The sequence below is a fragment of the Helobdella robusta genome (genome assembly GCF_000326865.2).
Source record: "Helobdella robusta unplaced genomic scaffold HELROscaffold_83, whole genome shotgun sequence".
In the NCBI taxonomy this organism is placed as follows: Eukaryota; Metazoa; Annelida; class Clitellata; order Rhynchobdellida; family Glossiphoniidae; genus Helobdella; species Helobdella robusta.
This window is the reverse complement of record NW_008705481.1, coordinates 395,154-409,454: the sequence shown is the minus strand read 5'-3', so window position 1 is coordinate 409,454 and position 14,301 is coordinate 395,154. Positions and strand designations below refer to the sequence as shown.

Here is a 14,301-nt window from a genome sequence, read left to right as displayed (position 1 = left end):
TTATTTGTTTCATAACAGATAACACGGAGACAAATTATCGAAAATTGATTAAAATTTGTTGATTCTATAATTTTATTTGACAGAAAAAACACACAAAAAAATCGAAAAATCAGTCAACCGAAAATGTCCAAAATTCCTGAAAAAGAGGTGCGTTATTGTCCGCCAAAGCAACGTTGCATTCAGGTGCCCGTCCACTACATCCCACCCTGCGGCTGTCCCCCTCGAGTCACCGGTCAGTTGTACATCTCAGTCCCGAACATTATCCCCAACTGCCCGCCGCCATGTTGTCCTAATTTGCCTCCGCCGGAGATCAAGTTTGAGGAGTGTTGCTGCAACCTGCCTAAACCGACAACTATAATACCGTACTGTAACTGTAGCAACTGTTGCAAGCAATGTTGCAGTCGCCAGGACTGTATCTGCAACAAATAACTATCATCTGATGTTATTACATGCAACAAATGACAATTATCTCAATGTAACTACATGCAACAAATAACAATTATCTTAATGTTACTAAATTGCGACAAATAGCAATAGCAATTATATACGCTGTTAACTTGAAGATATGATTTCAGTAAGCCTAATAATAATTCAACAAAGACAATCAAATTTATGTATTGAAGTCCGCTAGGTAACTACTAACATTTACAATTGTATAAAATTTCATCTGATATGTTTAAGTTATTTATACTACTTTTGATTATCAAAAAATGTCATTGATCTTACCAATAAGTAGCCGGTTTTGTAAGATTTGATATGTGGAAATTTTCCAATAAATGCTCATATTTAAACGTTTTATATTAATGTTTCTACCTTTCAATTTTTTATTTAGCAACAGATTCGCGCCTATTAGTCGTAAGAAATAAGGTTAACAATATTTATGGAAAAATAACTAAGGTATTCCTACATCAATTAGGAGATTTACTGAAACTTTTATTTTATTTTTTGGTGAGTTGGCTCAGAGGAAAGCAATATAATATGCAAATGCGTGTATGACACCGTTCAAATGACATTCCTTCAAAAACTGAAAAAAGTGTTGAGGATATGAGTATGAGTAAGTAAGATGTAAGAAGTTGAATTCGGCAAGAACAACTAAATTGTAGAATCTATCAACTAATTATGCTATCTGTAAAGTCTGTAATAGATAAATAATTATTAAACATGTCCATAAAAAATTAAAATCTTTAAATTAAAATTTAAAGTGTTTCATCTATGGTGCTATGACGACAAACAACAACAAACAAAATAAGACAACAAAAGGTAACATAAAAGTTAAAAAATGAAGATAAAGAGATAAGAAAGAGAAAAGGAAGAGCAATGCACTTATTTATTAAGGCAGTTAGTAGTTCAATCGTTGCCTTAAAACTTAAACTTTCGACTAATCAAAACAAACGATTGCACGCCTGGTTGTAAATAAAACTAATAACAGAATGATGAAGATAGGTTTGATTGTACTTATTTATAGGTTGATAATGAAAGCGTTTGAAAAGCAAATCGTGTACGTGAATACAATGTTACTACTACAAAAAGTAGTAGTCTCGAAATTTGGGTTGAGTACTTGTATGATCTGGATGAATTGTGCAAAAAATTCACGGTTGATGAAATGATTTTTAGAGCGATATGGATAATTTATCTCACTCTATACTGAATTTTTATGAAATAATAATTTCACTTTAATTCACTAGCTTGTCACGAAAGAAAAACGTGACAAAGATTTAAACGAAAGTAGCGGCCATTGACATTTATAAAAGGAAACGACAGAAATAGAACAAAAAATTTGGCGGAAATTATCTAAATTCTAGAAATGTTAGTAAACATCATGGCGAAAATTTAACTTACTTGCAATAACAATCTGTTAATGTGTTTTTCTAGATGAAAATTCTTCCTTTTATATAGCGGAAACAACTGTTTAACATAACTTCAATATTTTAGCATTTAGTCATCTTTAGTACAAGTGGTTTTAATGACATATTAGTATATTAATATTAATATAACTGTAGAAGTTAATCAAATTTTTTAAAATTTTTAAGAAATCCAAACAAAGTGAAAACCAGCGGATTATAGATACCAAAACAGGTCGGCTCATGGGCCGTTTTAAGGGGAGGAAATGGATTGTGGATGCAACGATGGCCAACGTCCTTATTTCCATAATGTCTCAAACCTAAAAAAGAAAAGTGAACACATGAATCGGCAGGAAGTCTATCAGGATTTATCCAACTGTTTATTTCAAGACGATCACAGAAGTCACAAAATATCGCAAAGTGATCCCCGACAATCACAAAATGCTTCTAGATGTACTTCGGAAAATTTTTTCAGAAATGCACCGCAAACTCGCCGCGGACGTCAATCTAGATATTTTCCCCCAGAAGAACCTGGTTATCGTCCCGGAATTTTTACTAAAGAAAAAAAGCGACATCCCGAAAATTTTACTAAAGGAGAACATGGAGTTTTTTTTAAAAAATCTCCTGAAGAAGCACATGCAGCTGCATATAAAAGAGAACCTATAGAAGCATGCGGCTGTTTGCCAGGAAACATTCCTAAGAAAGCACGTAGGCGATTACCAGAAAGTTTACCGAGAGAAGAACATCATTCTTTACATAAAAAACACTATGCTCCCAATAAGGGTTTTACTAAAAATGAACACGACTATACTTTTGAATGTTTTGAAAAAGAAGCACCTAAATTTTTGCACAAAAAATTCTCTAAGAATGAACAAGGGTATCCGTATAGAAATTTTCAAAATCAAGACCTTGGGTATTCATACGGAGAACATGGTCATTCAAACGAGGGACATCAGAAACAAGGACTTGAATGTTTACAGGTAGGGTATCAGCGCAAACAATGGGATTGCTCCCACGGTTATCCATATGAAAGATATCAGAATAAAGAGCATGATAGTTCATGTGGAAGCTATCAAAAAAAAGGGCATGGGTATCCGTATGGAGAATATCAAAGAGAACATGAATTTTCACAAGCAGGGTATCTAAAGAATAAAAATGTTTATTTAAATAACTGGAATCTAAAGGAAGAACGTGGTTGTTTACACGGAGTGCATCAAAATAAAAAATATCAATATCCAAATACAGGTAAGTATGAATGTTTACTTGGAGGTTTTCAGAACAAACCACTTGGATATTCAAATAAAAGTTTCCCTAGAGAGGCACACAATTTTCCTAAAAAGCCACAAGGCTTTCCTACCTCTACATACGGATCCTCACATCAACACTGTCCTGTATTTCAACAAAACGTACATGAAAGTCATACAAATTCACATTATTCCTATAAACGTCCAATAAAAACATTTTCTAAAAACACACGTGCACATTTGCATGGAGGTCGACGTGGTCATAATGCATATTTAGGACGCTTGCAAGCACAATTCAACAAATCATATGAATACTATTATGACGATAAACATAAATGTATGGCTAATTTCTCTGGTTCATCTAGTGACATTTTATCTAACGGCCAATTTAGAACTCAAAATAATATGGGTAAATACCAACATCGAGGTTTTGAAGACTTGCCCAGTAAAAGTTCTATATATACAAACAATGAAGATAGTCATGACACGTTTAAATGTAACCATGAAAATGACTCAGACTCTTTTAAACCTTTGCACCAGGTTATGAGAAGGCAAAACGGTTTGCGCCAGCGTGGAAATAATTATGACGATTCATTTGACGCAAATGATGAATATCGTGTCTCCCTTACAAAAATTCGACGAAATTTAGACGATTCCAAACTGTTTAAAAAAGCTTTCCATAAAGTTAGTTTAGCTGATAAACCTTTGTGTTCATCGCAACCTCAATCCAATATCCATAGACATGAATACGGCAGCTCGGAATACCCAAACAGTTTTCCAGTCGCATATCATAACAATTATCGTTCTGTACCAAATTCTCATTTAGATCAACATCCAAGAGCTATTGTTGACTATAATAATTTACATCAGCCAACAAGCAGCATATCTTTGGTGAATTGTACCAATCAAACATTTGGCCAGCAATCATCGTACCCACCGCTTTCTTCAGCAAAATACCCAACAAGTTTACCAGCTTTACCAGTCGTTCAGACACATTGTTGCAATCCTCAAGCTAACGAAGTATTTCGCCAATCACACCAAGCACCATCCTCACGAACGTCATCAAACTCACGCTTACCATTACAGGTTCAAACAAATTTTAGTCAAACAAGATTGCGTCCAAATGCATATCAGATGCCACCATGTATTGCAGATCCTGTTTACTTATCCCAAAATTCAGCACATTTAAAATCTTTGCCATGTGGTTCTTGCCAACATGTGGATTTTGTTAACCCACATATACAACAACCTTTTCAATTTTCAGCACTTCCTCAGAAACCTCGGCAACATCAGCTTGCTCAGCCAGAACAAAACCAAAAACAATGTGTCCTACAACCTCAAATTGCTAACGTACACAAGCAACAAAAGCAACAATGTCAACAACAACAATGTTGTTCACAACAGAATCAACTTTTTCAGCGTCAAAAACATCATCAACAACAACTTTGCCAAGGATGTGAAAAGCGACAAGAAATTCCACTGCAAAAACAGCAACAGGTCTGTCAACAATGTTTTTGTCAACGTCAACAGCATCAACCACGACAGCATCAGGTAACATTTCAATTGCCGAACAAGAAGCCATCAAATCAACAACTTCAGCAAAAATTACCTGATCAACTCCAGTCCCAATGTTGCGCGAGAAAACAATCGCCCTTCCCAAACTTCCATCAACAACCACAGCAACAACTACATTGTCAGCTACACCAGCCACCACACGAACAACCACAACATCAACCACACCAACAACAACCGCTGCATCACGCATATCGACGGTTTCCTCAACGTTTACCATCTTGCCAGCAACCAGCCAACGTTTGCGTCGATCCAACCTGCTCTCCCCCTGCGCCGATCGAAATACGCCAAGAAGTGCGTCCAGTGAATAAAGCACTGTTAGAAAAATGTGAAACAATTTCAAAAACAATCTCACAACAAGTGATTGATAATATTTTAAAACAAAAATTATCAAAAGAACGAAATCAACAGCAACAGCTGCTGCAGCAACAACAACAATTACAGCTACAGCAATTAGAGTTGCAAAGGAGACTGCAAAACCAACTGCAAGAGCAAAAGACTTTAAAACAACAATATAAAGAAATGTATGAATTTTATAAAAAATGTTCTCAACTTTCTCAAAATTTTAAACTTGACTGTCAATGTCCATTACCGCAGATTAAATCCAGCCTACCACAAACTAATCCTATTCAAAAATATCCGGACCATTACGAATCTCATTTGAACAGTTCACTGCAATATTGTCAACACAATTCAACGCAAAGTTATCAAGACTTCCAACTGAGCCATCAACGTCCACAACTTCTTTGTCAGCAGCATTTCCAACAAAATCACAAACAAAACCTTTTGCAACACTCAAGTTACAGTGAAGAAAATTTTTTAAACAATCGAAAACAAAATCGATGCAGACCAAAATTTCATAGAAATAACCACACCGATCATTTATTAATGAAAAATTCTAAAGAAAGCAGTACCCAACATTTGCTAAAGCAGCACATGAGGTCAGTGGCGCCAACTAATTGGTCGAACTCGGCATTCATCGGAGACGGGGGCAGCCACAAAAAGAAGCCTCATGCGGTTATGTCGGACATCCAACCGCTGTGCAGCAACGTGCGTGACGGGCCTTCGAAGCAAGGAATCTATCAAAATTGTGATGAGACGGGACCGTCTTTTTTCCCACACGCACCTATGGTGCCAGTTTGCTTGGTGGCTCCCTGCTGTTTCACCCACCACCTCACTAATGAGAAATCAGGACGATCCTGGAAGAAAAAAATGCAAGGTGATAAGAATTATGCTATCTTTGTGAACATTATTAAAATTAATTTCTGTTTACAAAACAGTATTTTTGGCATTGTTTGAAACACGCAACGTTATTGTACCATATATAATAATTCCTGTGATTAATCATATTACCTTTTACGACCACAGGATCTCACAGAGAAAGTACAACAACACTAACATCGTCGTCGTCGTCAACACTCTGCGATCCTGGTTTTGTACATCCAAATTACACCTAATACAAATCTTCTGGGGTTGGTAACCGATGTTTTAGTAGATGAATTTTTTAAATTTATTTTATATATGTGTTTTTGATTTTGGTGCATAACATTTTGTATCAAAGTCCATATGACAAAAACTGACTCCAAAGGGAAAATTTTCTATTTAAAGTCAGCGTTTCATGGTCTGATGCCTTAGTGGTTGGGTTTTTGTTGTTTGAACGAGGAAACTTTTTGAGACGAGATAAGAAACATGTTCACAAGTACTACAGCTTCAAGTTTAAATAAAGTTCTGGGGAAAATGAAGAACTCGGAAAATCGGTTTGTATTGTTTTTTAACATTATGAAGATCTCTTTTGTTAGTATGTTTGTTTGTTTGTTATTATGTACGTTTGTCTGTTAGTATATTTAGCTTGTTAGTTTTTTAGTTTTTTCGTTTGTTTGTCTCTTTTACTGTCTCTCTGACCGTTTGTTTATATGTGTGACTCTGACAGTTTCCTCTTCAGTCTAGTTTTTCACAGAACTTTTTAAATATAACTTAAGACAAAGGCAGAATTTATTCAGTGAAGTTATTATATTATCATTACTGTTAACTCGTTGTTAAAAATCAGCCGGGCAATTAAAACCGTAAGCAGCCAGCCACCACACATCATATTCATCAATTCTTTTACTTTCAATACTTAATGTTAATATAACAATTTTATTTTTTATAATTTAAATATAATGAAACGATTTTTTTTTCATTTTTCAGACCGCAGCATTCCAGGATTTCCATATTTTTCATATGAATCAATCGGGAACCTCTTAATACTCCTAACATCAAATATTTCAAAAATTATGAAAAAACTGATGCGAGGACAACTTCAATCTTTCTACCACTACCACCACCACCACTACTACTACTACTACTACTACTACTACTACTCTTATTATTACTACTACTACTACTACTACTACTACTACTACTACCACTACTACTACTACTACTACTACTACTACTACTACTACTACTACCACTACTACTACTACTACTACTACTACTACTACTACTACTACTACTACTACTACTACCACTACTACTACTACTACTACTACTACTACTACTACTACTACTACTACTACTACTACTACTACTACTACTACTACTACTACTACTACTACTACTACTACTACCAACACTAATAATAATAATAATATTAATAATATTAATACTAAAAAAGCTATGACTATTACTCTTAATACTACTACTGTTAACAATTGAATACAAATATTGTTAACATTTTTATAACTTCAATAAATAAAAAAATTTCAATGGAAAAATTTTTGTCAGAAAGATAGAATTATTCATTAATTGTGTATTATAACATTTTTGTGGGAATCCATTCATTTGAAAGCCACGAAAAAGATGATTATTACCTCAGAGAAAGTTAAATACCATTGAATAAAAAAACTTATCTGACAGTAGTTCGTTTGATTAATATTACAAAATACTAATGCTACAAATTACTTGTTGGTATTCTTAGTTACTCTTGTATTTGTAACGTTACGTTTTTACTTCTTTCTTATATTGTCGTTGTTGCTACTCTTAAAACATAACGAAACGAGATCTATTTTTGTAGCAAAAATAATCAACTATCTGATAAGACACAGTGCCTACTTCGGTAACTTTAGTTGTTGGTTCTACTTAAAGTTACTTTTTTACTACAACTGAAAATAATGCAAATATCAATAGTATCAACGTTTACTTACTACTGATGCTAATACTTCTACAGAAATAAAATTATAGTAACATTTTCAAGTAATTCTACTATTGTTACTGCTACTACTACTCCTACCACTACTACGACTACTACTACTGCTACTACAAATTATAATGCGGTTACTGCTCCTACTACAACAAAAACATTGACTACTACTACAAATATTACTACTACTACTTCGGTTTCTACTAACACAATTACTATTATTAAAATACTACTGCTACTAGAACTGCTTGTGATAAAAGTAACAATAATAATAATAATAATATGAATCTTGTTACAGCTGCTACTACTATTACTACTACAAATGCTGCTGCTACTACTTACGACTAGTACTATTACTACAACAACTACTAATACACCTGCTAGTAATGCAACCTACTACTACAAAAACAGCTATTACTACTACTTCACTCACAGCTACTACTACAACTACTACTACGTTTGGTTGAAAATACTTTAAGTAGTAACGATTATTCGAGTTGACAAGACAAACACACACTCGTGTTTCATTGATTTTATTTCATGTTTCGCGTTTAACAATTACCATACATCGATCGAGGTTTGAAACCTGCTCGTAAGAAAATGTATAAAAAATATGAATAAAGATTAATATAAATAATTATGAAATACTATTACTACTACTTTTTATTATTTTATTCTTATCCCTACTACTATTTCTACTACTACTACTACTACTACTACTACTACTACTACCGCTGCTGTTTTGCTATCAATATTGTTAATGATAAAAAATAATAATAATTGCACTACCAATACCACTACTGCTGCTACTGCTACTACTCTCTCTCTCTCTTTCTCTCTCTTTCTTTCTTTCTCTCTATCTATCTCTATCTCTCTCTCTTTTTATGTGCATGTTTTGTTCACGTGCAACTGAAGTTGCAGAGGTTGCAACGGAGCGCAAGTACCAGAAGGCTCGTTCCTGGGACCCCTCCCATTATTAGTATATACGTCGGGTACAATCCTCTGTACAATATGCCATTGCAGATGACTTTCAAATACTGGTTACTACTGATCATTCAAGCTATTTCCAAAGCGAAGTTGATAAATTCATTCGTTGGAAGTTGGACAATAGATGTCACGCAACTCCGTGAGGTTTCAAGAATTCAAAACTCAGTGACTTCCCGTTAAAACACTGCAGCAGTTGTCAAAATTTAACTTCAATTCCACAGAAGAGACCTCGCTAGCAAACCATTTAATCAGACTACAGTTAACTTGTTTGGCCGACAATGCGATATCGATGAGAGACATCAAACTAAGAGATAACAATCTCGTGCATTGCAAATCTCAGAGATCTAACGAAGATAGGACACTGGTTAGACTGGTCAACTATGAAAGCCTTTATGCATATTTTTCAATTTCCCGCTGTCTCTTACTGTACAAATCAATTGCCGGGTAAATCAATTGCTGTTTTCCAATCGGTACAGAACTCAGCCTCTAAACTGATGACTGACAAGTATAAATTCGATCTTGTGATGCTGACTCTGAATGAACTTTACTGGTTGACGATTGACTGAAGAATAATTTTTAAAATTGGCGTGATCCTCTTTAAATTTAGCAAGAATGAAGGCAACTACATGGCGTCCTCATCTTAGATCAGGTGACAACTAAATCGGTCTGTGACATCTCTGTGACGCGATTGCAAACTGATTCAGCTGGTATCGCCGTTGCTGGTGCTTCTGTGTGGAACAACTGCCAGAGTCATTAAGTAGATCTAGCAGCATTCAAAATACGATTTAAAACATTTTTACTTTCTTCTAAGCTACAATAAATTCTCAATTTTGATTCATTTTGTTGGTCAGGTACAGTTTATGTTTTGCTGATATATGTAAGAGCGCTTGTGTAAATGTTCAACGGACGCGTAAAAAATTTTCTTTAATAGCAATGCAATGTTAATGGGTGTTAATTCAAACGTTTTTACATTGCTGTTTGTAACATCCTTTGGTATGTACAATGCATGCAATATATCGGTTTAAAACATGTTTCGTATAAAAAATATATATGCGTATGTGAGTATATGTGATTGTGTGTGTGTGCGTGCGTGTGTGAGCGCGCGTGTGTGTGTTGTATGCGCACGTATTGTATATTGCGTCTACTGATATAACGTTATAGAGTTAAAATATGACGTTGATGCTTGTTGACTGAGTTGGTGTCTCGTGCGATCCTTCATATTAATTAGCACTTCGTTCCAGCAACTTATCGTCTCGAAAGTTCCTTCCGGAAATTTTGGAAATCTTTTGTAAAGTAGGTAGGGCTGCATAATGGTGAAAATAAATCTTTTTAAAAATTTATTTAATTTCTTATTAGTTGGAACTCGCTTTTTGTAGATGTGTTAAACAACTTTTTGACTATAAGTTATCCATAGATGTGCAATGTTGTTTCAAAAATATGATTGTTTTCATTGTACATCATTCAAAAATTGCGATTAAAAATTATTAATGATGGGTAGAAAAAGAAACATTTTTTTAAATAAATTTATTATTAATAAAAATTGCCACAATATAAAATGAAAGTCATTTTTCCAGCAGGTTTAAGAAGAGTCAGATACATCCGCCACCTCTACACAAAAATTTCATCGAATAGTTGAATTCCGTTGCTCAGAAATTCTTCAAAATAGGTAACAACTGCCTCGGTCGGCTTTCATCTTCCCCACACAGCGACTCACGGCGACGACAAGCCTCATCGATATCGGCTGAAGAGCAACTACTGCAGCGACAACGACTCCTGAAGCAGTATTACTTGCAGCAACAGCGAGACAAATATCAGCACATTGACCACAAACGGTTCGACCTTCCCAACTATTTCAACGAATCAGACCGGACACTTCTTCAAGTAACTCGCCGCGAACAGAAACTTCAAAAAACATTAAAATGAAATAAGTCGATGAAATTATTTTTTAAATGTTATCCAGCCTCTCATTGTTAAAATTATTTTAGCATTCTACAAATCAAATTTGTTTAAGATTTTCAATTACATATTGTAAATCTATTTTTTCAAAACAACAAAAATAGAAAGCAATTAATACCATCCATCATTTGTTAACCGATACTTGTATATCTAAACACATACATAGGCATTGCATGAAATACTATCTAAATTCCATTAAATAATTTCAATTCGACCTACTTCTTCCTTGCCAAAAATCTTTTCTTTTTTCTTTTAAAATGGCTAACCTTTGCCCCGGTCTTCTCTGGTCCCTCCTCTGGTTCATCGGCATCATCTTCGTCGCCTGGCCCATAGCCTTCTTCCTGGCTTGGGTTTACATCTTCCTCATCCCCTTTGCGGCCTGCATCACTCCTTTGAAGGGACTCTGCGATGGATTGCTGGGCCTCGTCCAACTTCCTCTCACCTTCGCTCAGAACATGATGGCCATGAAGCCGTGCTGTGGTTGAGTGGGTGGAGGTTGGTGGGATTTGTTCGCGATGGAGATGGAAATGATATTTCTACCAATTCTCCATTGGTACAAATATCATTTTCAGTTCTGAAGTGACTTTTTGTCATTGTTATTTTCTAGTATTAAAAATAAGTTAATTAATGGTTTTTGTGGAGTGTACAATGTACATGTAACATGCGTCTGTTTACGATTTGATTTGATGAAAAATTACCGAATTCTTATTAGATTTGATTTTAAATTTATTTATTATTTTTGCTTTCAACTTAATGACGTACTTGAGGTATGCATTATGATACGATGGAATGGAAGGGATTAATTGCATCAGTGGATCATGTGCGTAATATTCGGATACGTAAAAAAACATACAAAAAAGTAAATATACTTATATAAATATTTATAAACGTGAGTTCGTTATGCATTAATAAACATGAAATTATCCACAATCATGTCTACAACATATATACACAGTTAAAAACATACATATAAACATAAATACTTACAAACATACTCCATTTAACGCTAACAAATTGCTCTTAATAAGTATACATACATAATCTCCTAATTTCTCTACTTTTCAATCCGCTTACAGAAAATATTATTTTACAGAAACAGCCCTCCTTCCTGTTCACGACCAACTTGCTCACATACGTAGAAACCAAAATTGTGCTGTCATGGTCAGCCCGGATCTTTCATCAGTTTTTGATACCAATAATCGTCAGATGCTTATTGACAGACTTGAGGCAGAATGTGGCATCACAGGATCTGCCTTATCCTGGTTTCAATCTTTCTAATCGTTCTCAATATATTAAACTACTTGGCTCCCACTCTTCCTCTAGCTTCACCTTATCTACTGAAGCTCCCCAAGGGTCTGTTCTTGGTATCATTCTTTTCACTACTTATGCCTCTCCTATTTCTAATATCATTAAAACTTTTGGCTTACTCTTTCGTCAATACGCTGACGACACACGCATAATAGCTAAAATTCCTACCTCTAATCCAATATCAGTAATTTATCTTACAGCATAGATTCACTCATTCATTGGTTTCCAGTACGTCAATGCATTATATTTAAACTCGCCGTCCTCACGTATAAGTTACTTAATACATCTCGACTATCTCAGGACGCGATATAAATTAATAATAGTAATAATACATTCATACAAACATGCATACATACATACAAACATACATACATACATACATACATACATACATACATACATACATACATACATACATACATACATACATGCATATGCATACATACTTACAAACATACATACATACATACATACATACACACATACATACATACATACATACAAACATGCATATGCATACATACTTACAAACATACTTGAACACTGCCTATTAGATTTGGTAGAAACGCATGGTTTTGAAGTGGCCTATAAATAAATTCTTCAATTAATGATTTATCTAATTTACTTGTTATATTAAATTTTACATTTAATACGTATATATATGTACGTATATGTACACTTTTATTATTTTTATAGGGTAATTATCAGCAGTGGTTAACTGAATTGTCCTTACAGATATTATATCTAGTGTAATTATAGATATGAAAATATGTACACACACATATATACACATACATACATACATAAACAAATATATATATATATATATATATATATACATATATATATATATATATATACGCACGCACACACACAACACACCATACACACACAACACAAACACACTTTATACACATGCACCCGCACAAACGTCTTACACACAGTACTGTTAAAATACTCTAAATACTCCGCAAATACAAGGTCAAAATTCGGTATTGAAATAGTATTTAGATGCTAAATACTTATATGGCTAATGTAAGGATTTGAATACTGTCTAAATAGAGCTCTTTAACTTATATACTGGGATCCTATATGAGTATATAAATACATACTTAAGATACTTAATAACAATCCACACATGCACACACAGACACACACACACACATGCAAAACATATTATTTTTCATTGTTTATATTACTGTATGTATATTACTAATTATTTTATTCTAAATTAAGTATAACTTTTAATAAGTTAAAATAAAAACAATTATTTTTCTCAATTTATTTCCAACAATCATTTAATTATTCGTTTAATCCATCCATCTATCCTGTTGAAATATTTTAAAGAATAAACTTTATAATTACTCAATAGACTTTTTGGTTAAAAAAAAAGAAATGACAAACTCAGTAAATAATAATATGAGTATATAATAATAATACTAATAATTAATTATTGTTATTAATTAATTATTAGGCTCGTTAAGGTCTGCTAGCGCGTGATTTTAAACAGCTAGCAGTAATTATTCAACAATTATTCTTTCTGAATATAATTATACGTAATTAAAAATAATAATAGGCACCACCACCATCAACAACAACAAGAAAAATAAAAAAATAATAATAATAATAAGCATAATTACATTAACATAATCACCATTACATCAATTTCGTGCTCGTAAGTTACGTTGGCTAAAAACGCAACGAAAAATGAGTTCAACAACAATAATAATAATAATCACAATAATATCAACAATAATAATAATGATAATAATCACAATAATAACACGAATCGTAAAAATAATAAAAATATCAACAACCTCAACAACAAAGATAGCGATAATAGAAAAAGCAGTAACAACAAAATCAACAATCAAAACGACGTAATAAGAGCAACGACAATAACAATAATAACAACATTGACAACAACTACAAAAACTGCAACAATAACAACAACACCAACAATAACGACAAAAATAATAACAATAACAACAGTAGCAACAATAGCAACAACAACAACAACAATAATAAAATCAAAAAGCAGGCCGGATACAAACAGAACGGTGCTGCTAAAAATATGAATCATCGTTAAATTCGGAGGCAAGTGTTTACCGGCGGTTGCCACTGACAACAACAACGAATAATTTTTTGGCAACAGTGTCGGTTACAAGAATTATCTTGTATTTGTTTCCATTTTCAGCTTTGTTTTTAGTTA

At 33.6% G+C, this 14,301-nt stretch overlaps 3 protein-coding genes across 3 annotated transcripts; all 3 read left to right on the top strand.

Moving 5' to 3' along the window:
* Window positions 1–123: 123 nt before the first annotated feature.
* On the top strand, window positions 124–429 carry HELRODRAFT_182268 (hypothetical protein; the record flags this gene model as incomplete). Its single annotated transcript, XM_009032567.1, has 1 exon — window positions 124–429. The coding sequence occupies one exon, from the start codon at window positions 124–126 to the stop codon at window positions 427–429; it is 306 nt and encodes a 101-aa protein (XP_009030815.1).
* A 1,678-nt stretch (window positions 430–2,107) lies between these two features.
* Window positions 2,108–6,114, top strand: HELRODRAFT_182267 (hypothetical protein; the record flags this gene model as incomplete). The annotated part of the gene is made up of 5 exons (XM_009032566.1): window positions 2,108–4,171; window positions 4,350–4,582; window positions 4,685–4,868; window positions 5,255–5,876; window positions 6,026–6,114. The coding sequence occupies 5 exons, from the start codon at window positions 2,108–2,110 to the stop codon at window positions 6,112–6,114; spliced, it is 3,192 nt and encodes a 1,063-aa protein (XP_009030814.1).
* A 4,924-nt stretch (window positions 6,115–11,038) lies between these two features.
* On the top strand, window positions 11,039–11,266 carry HELRODRAFT_90450 (hypothetical protein; the record flags this gene model as incomplete). Its single annotated transcript, XM_009032538.1, has 1 exon — window positions 11,039–11,266. The coding sequence occupies one exon, from the start codon at window positions 11,039–11,041 to the stop codon at window positions 11,264–11,266; it is 228 nt and encodes a 75-aa protein (XP_009030786.1).
* Window positions 11,267–14,301: the final 3,035 nt, after the last annotated feature.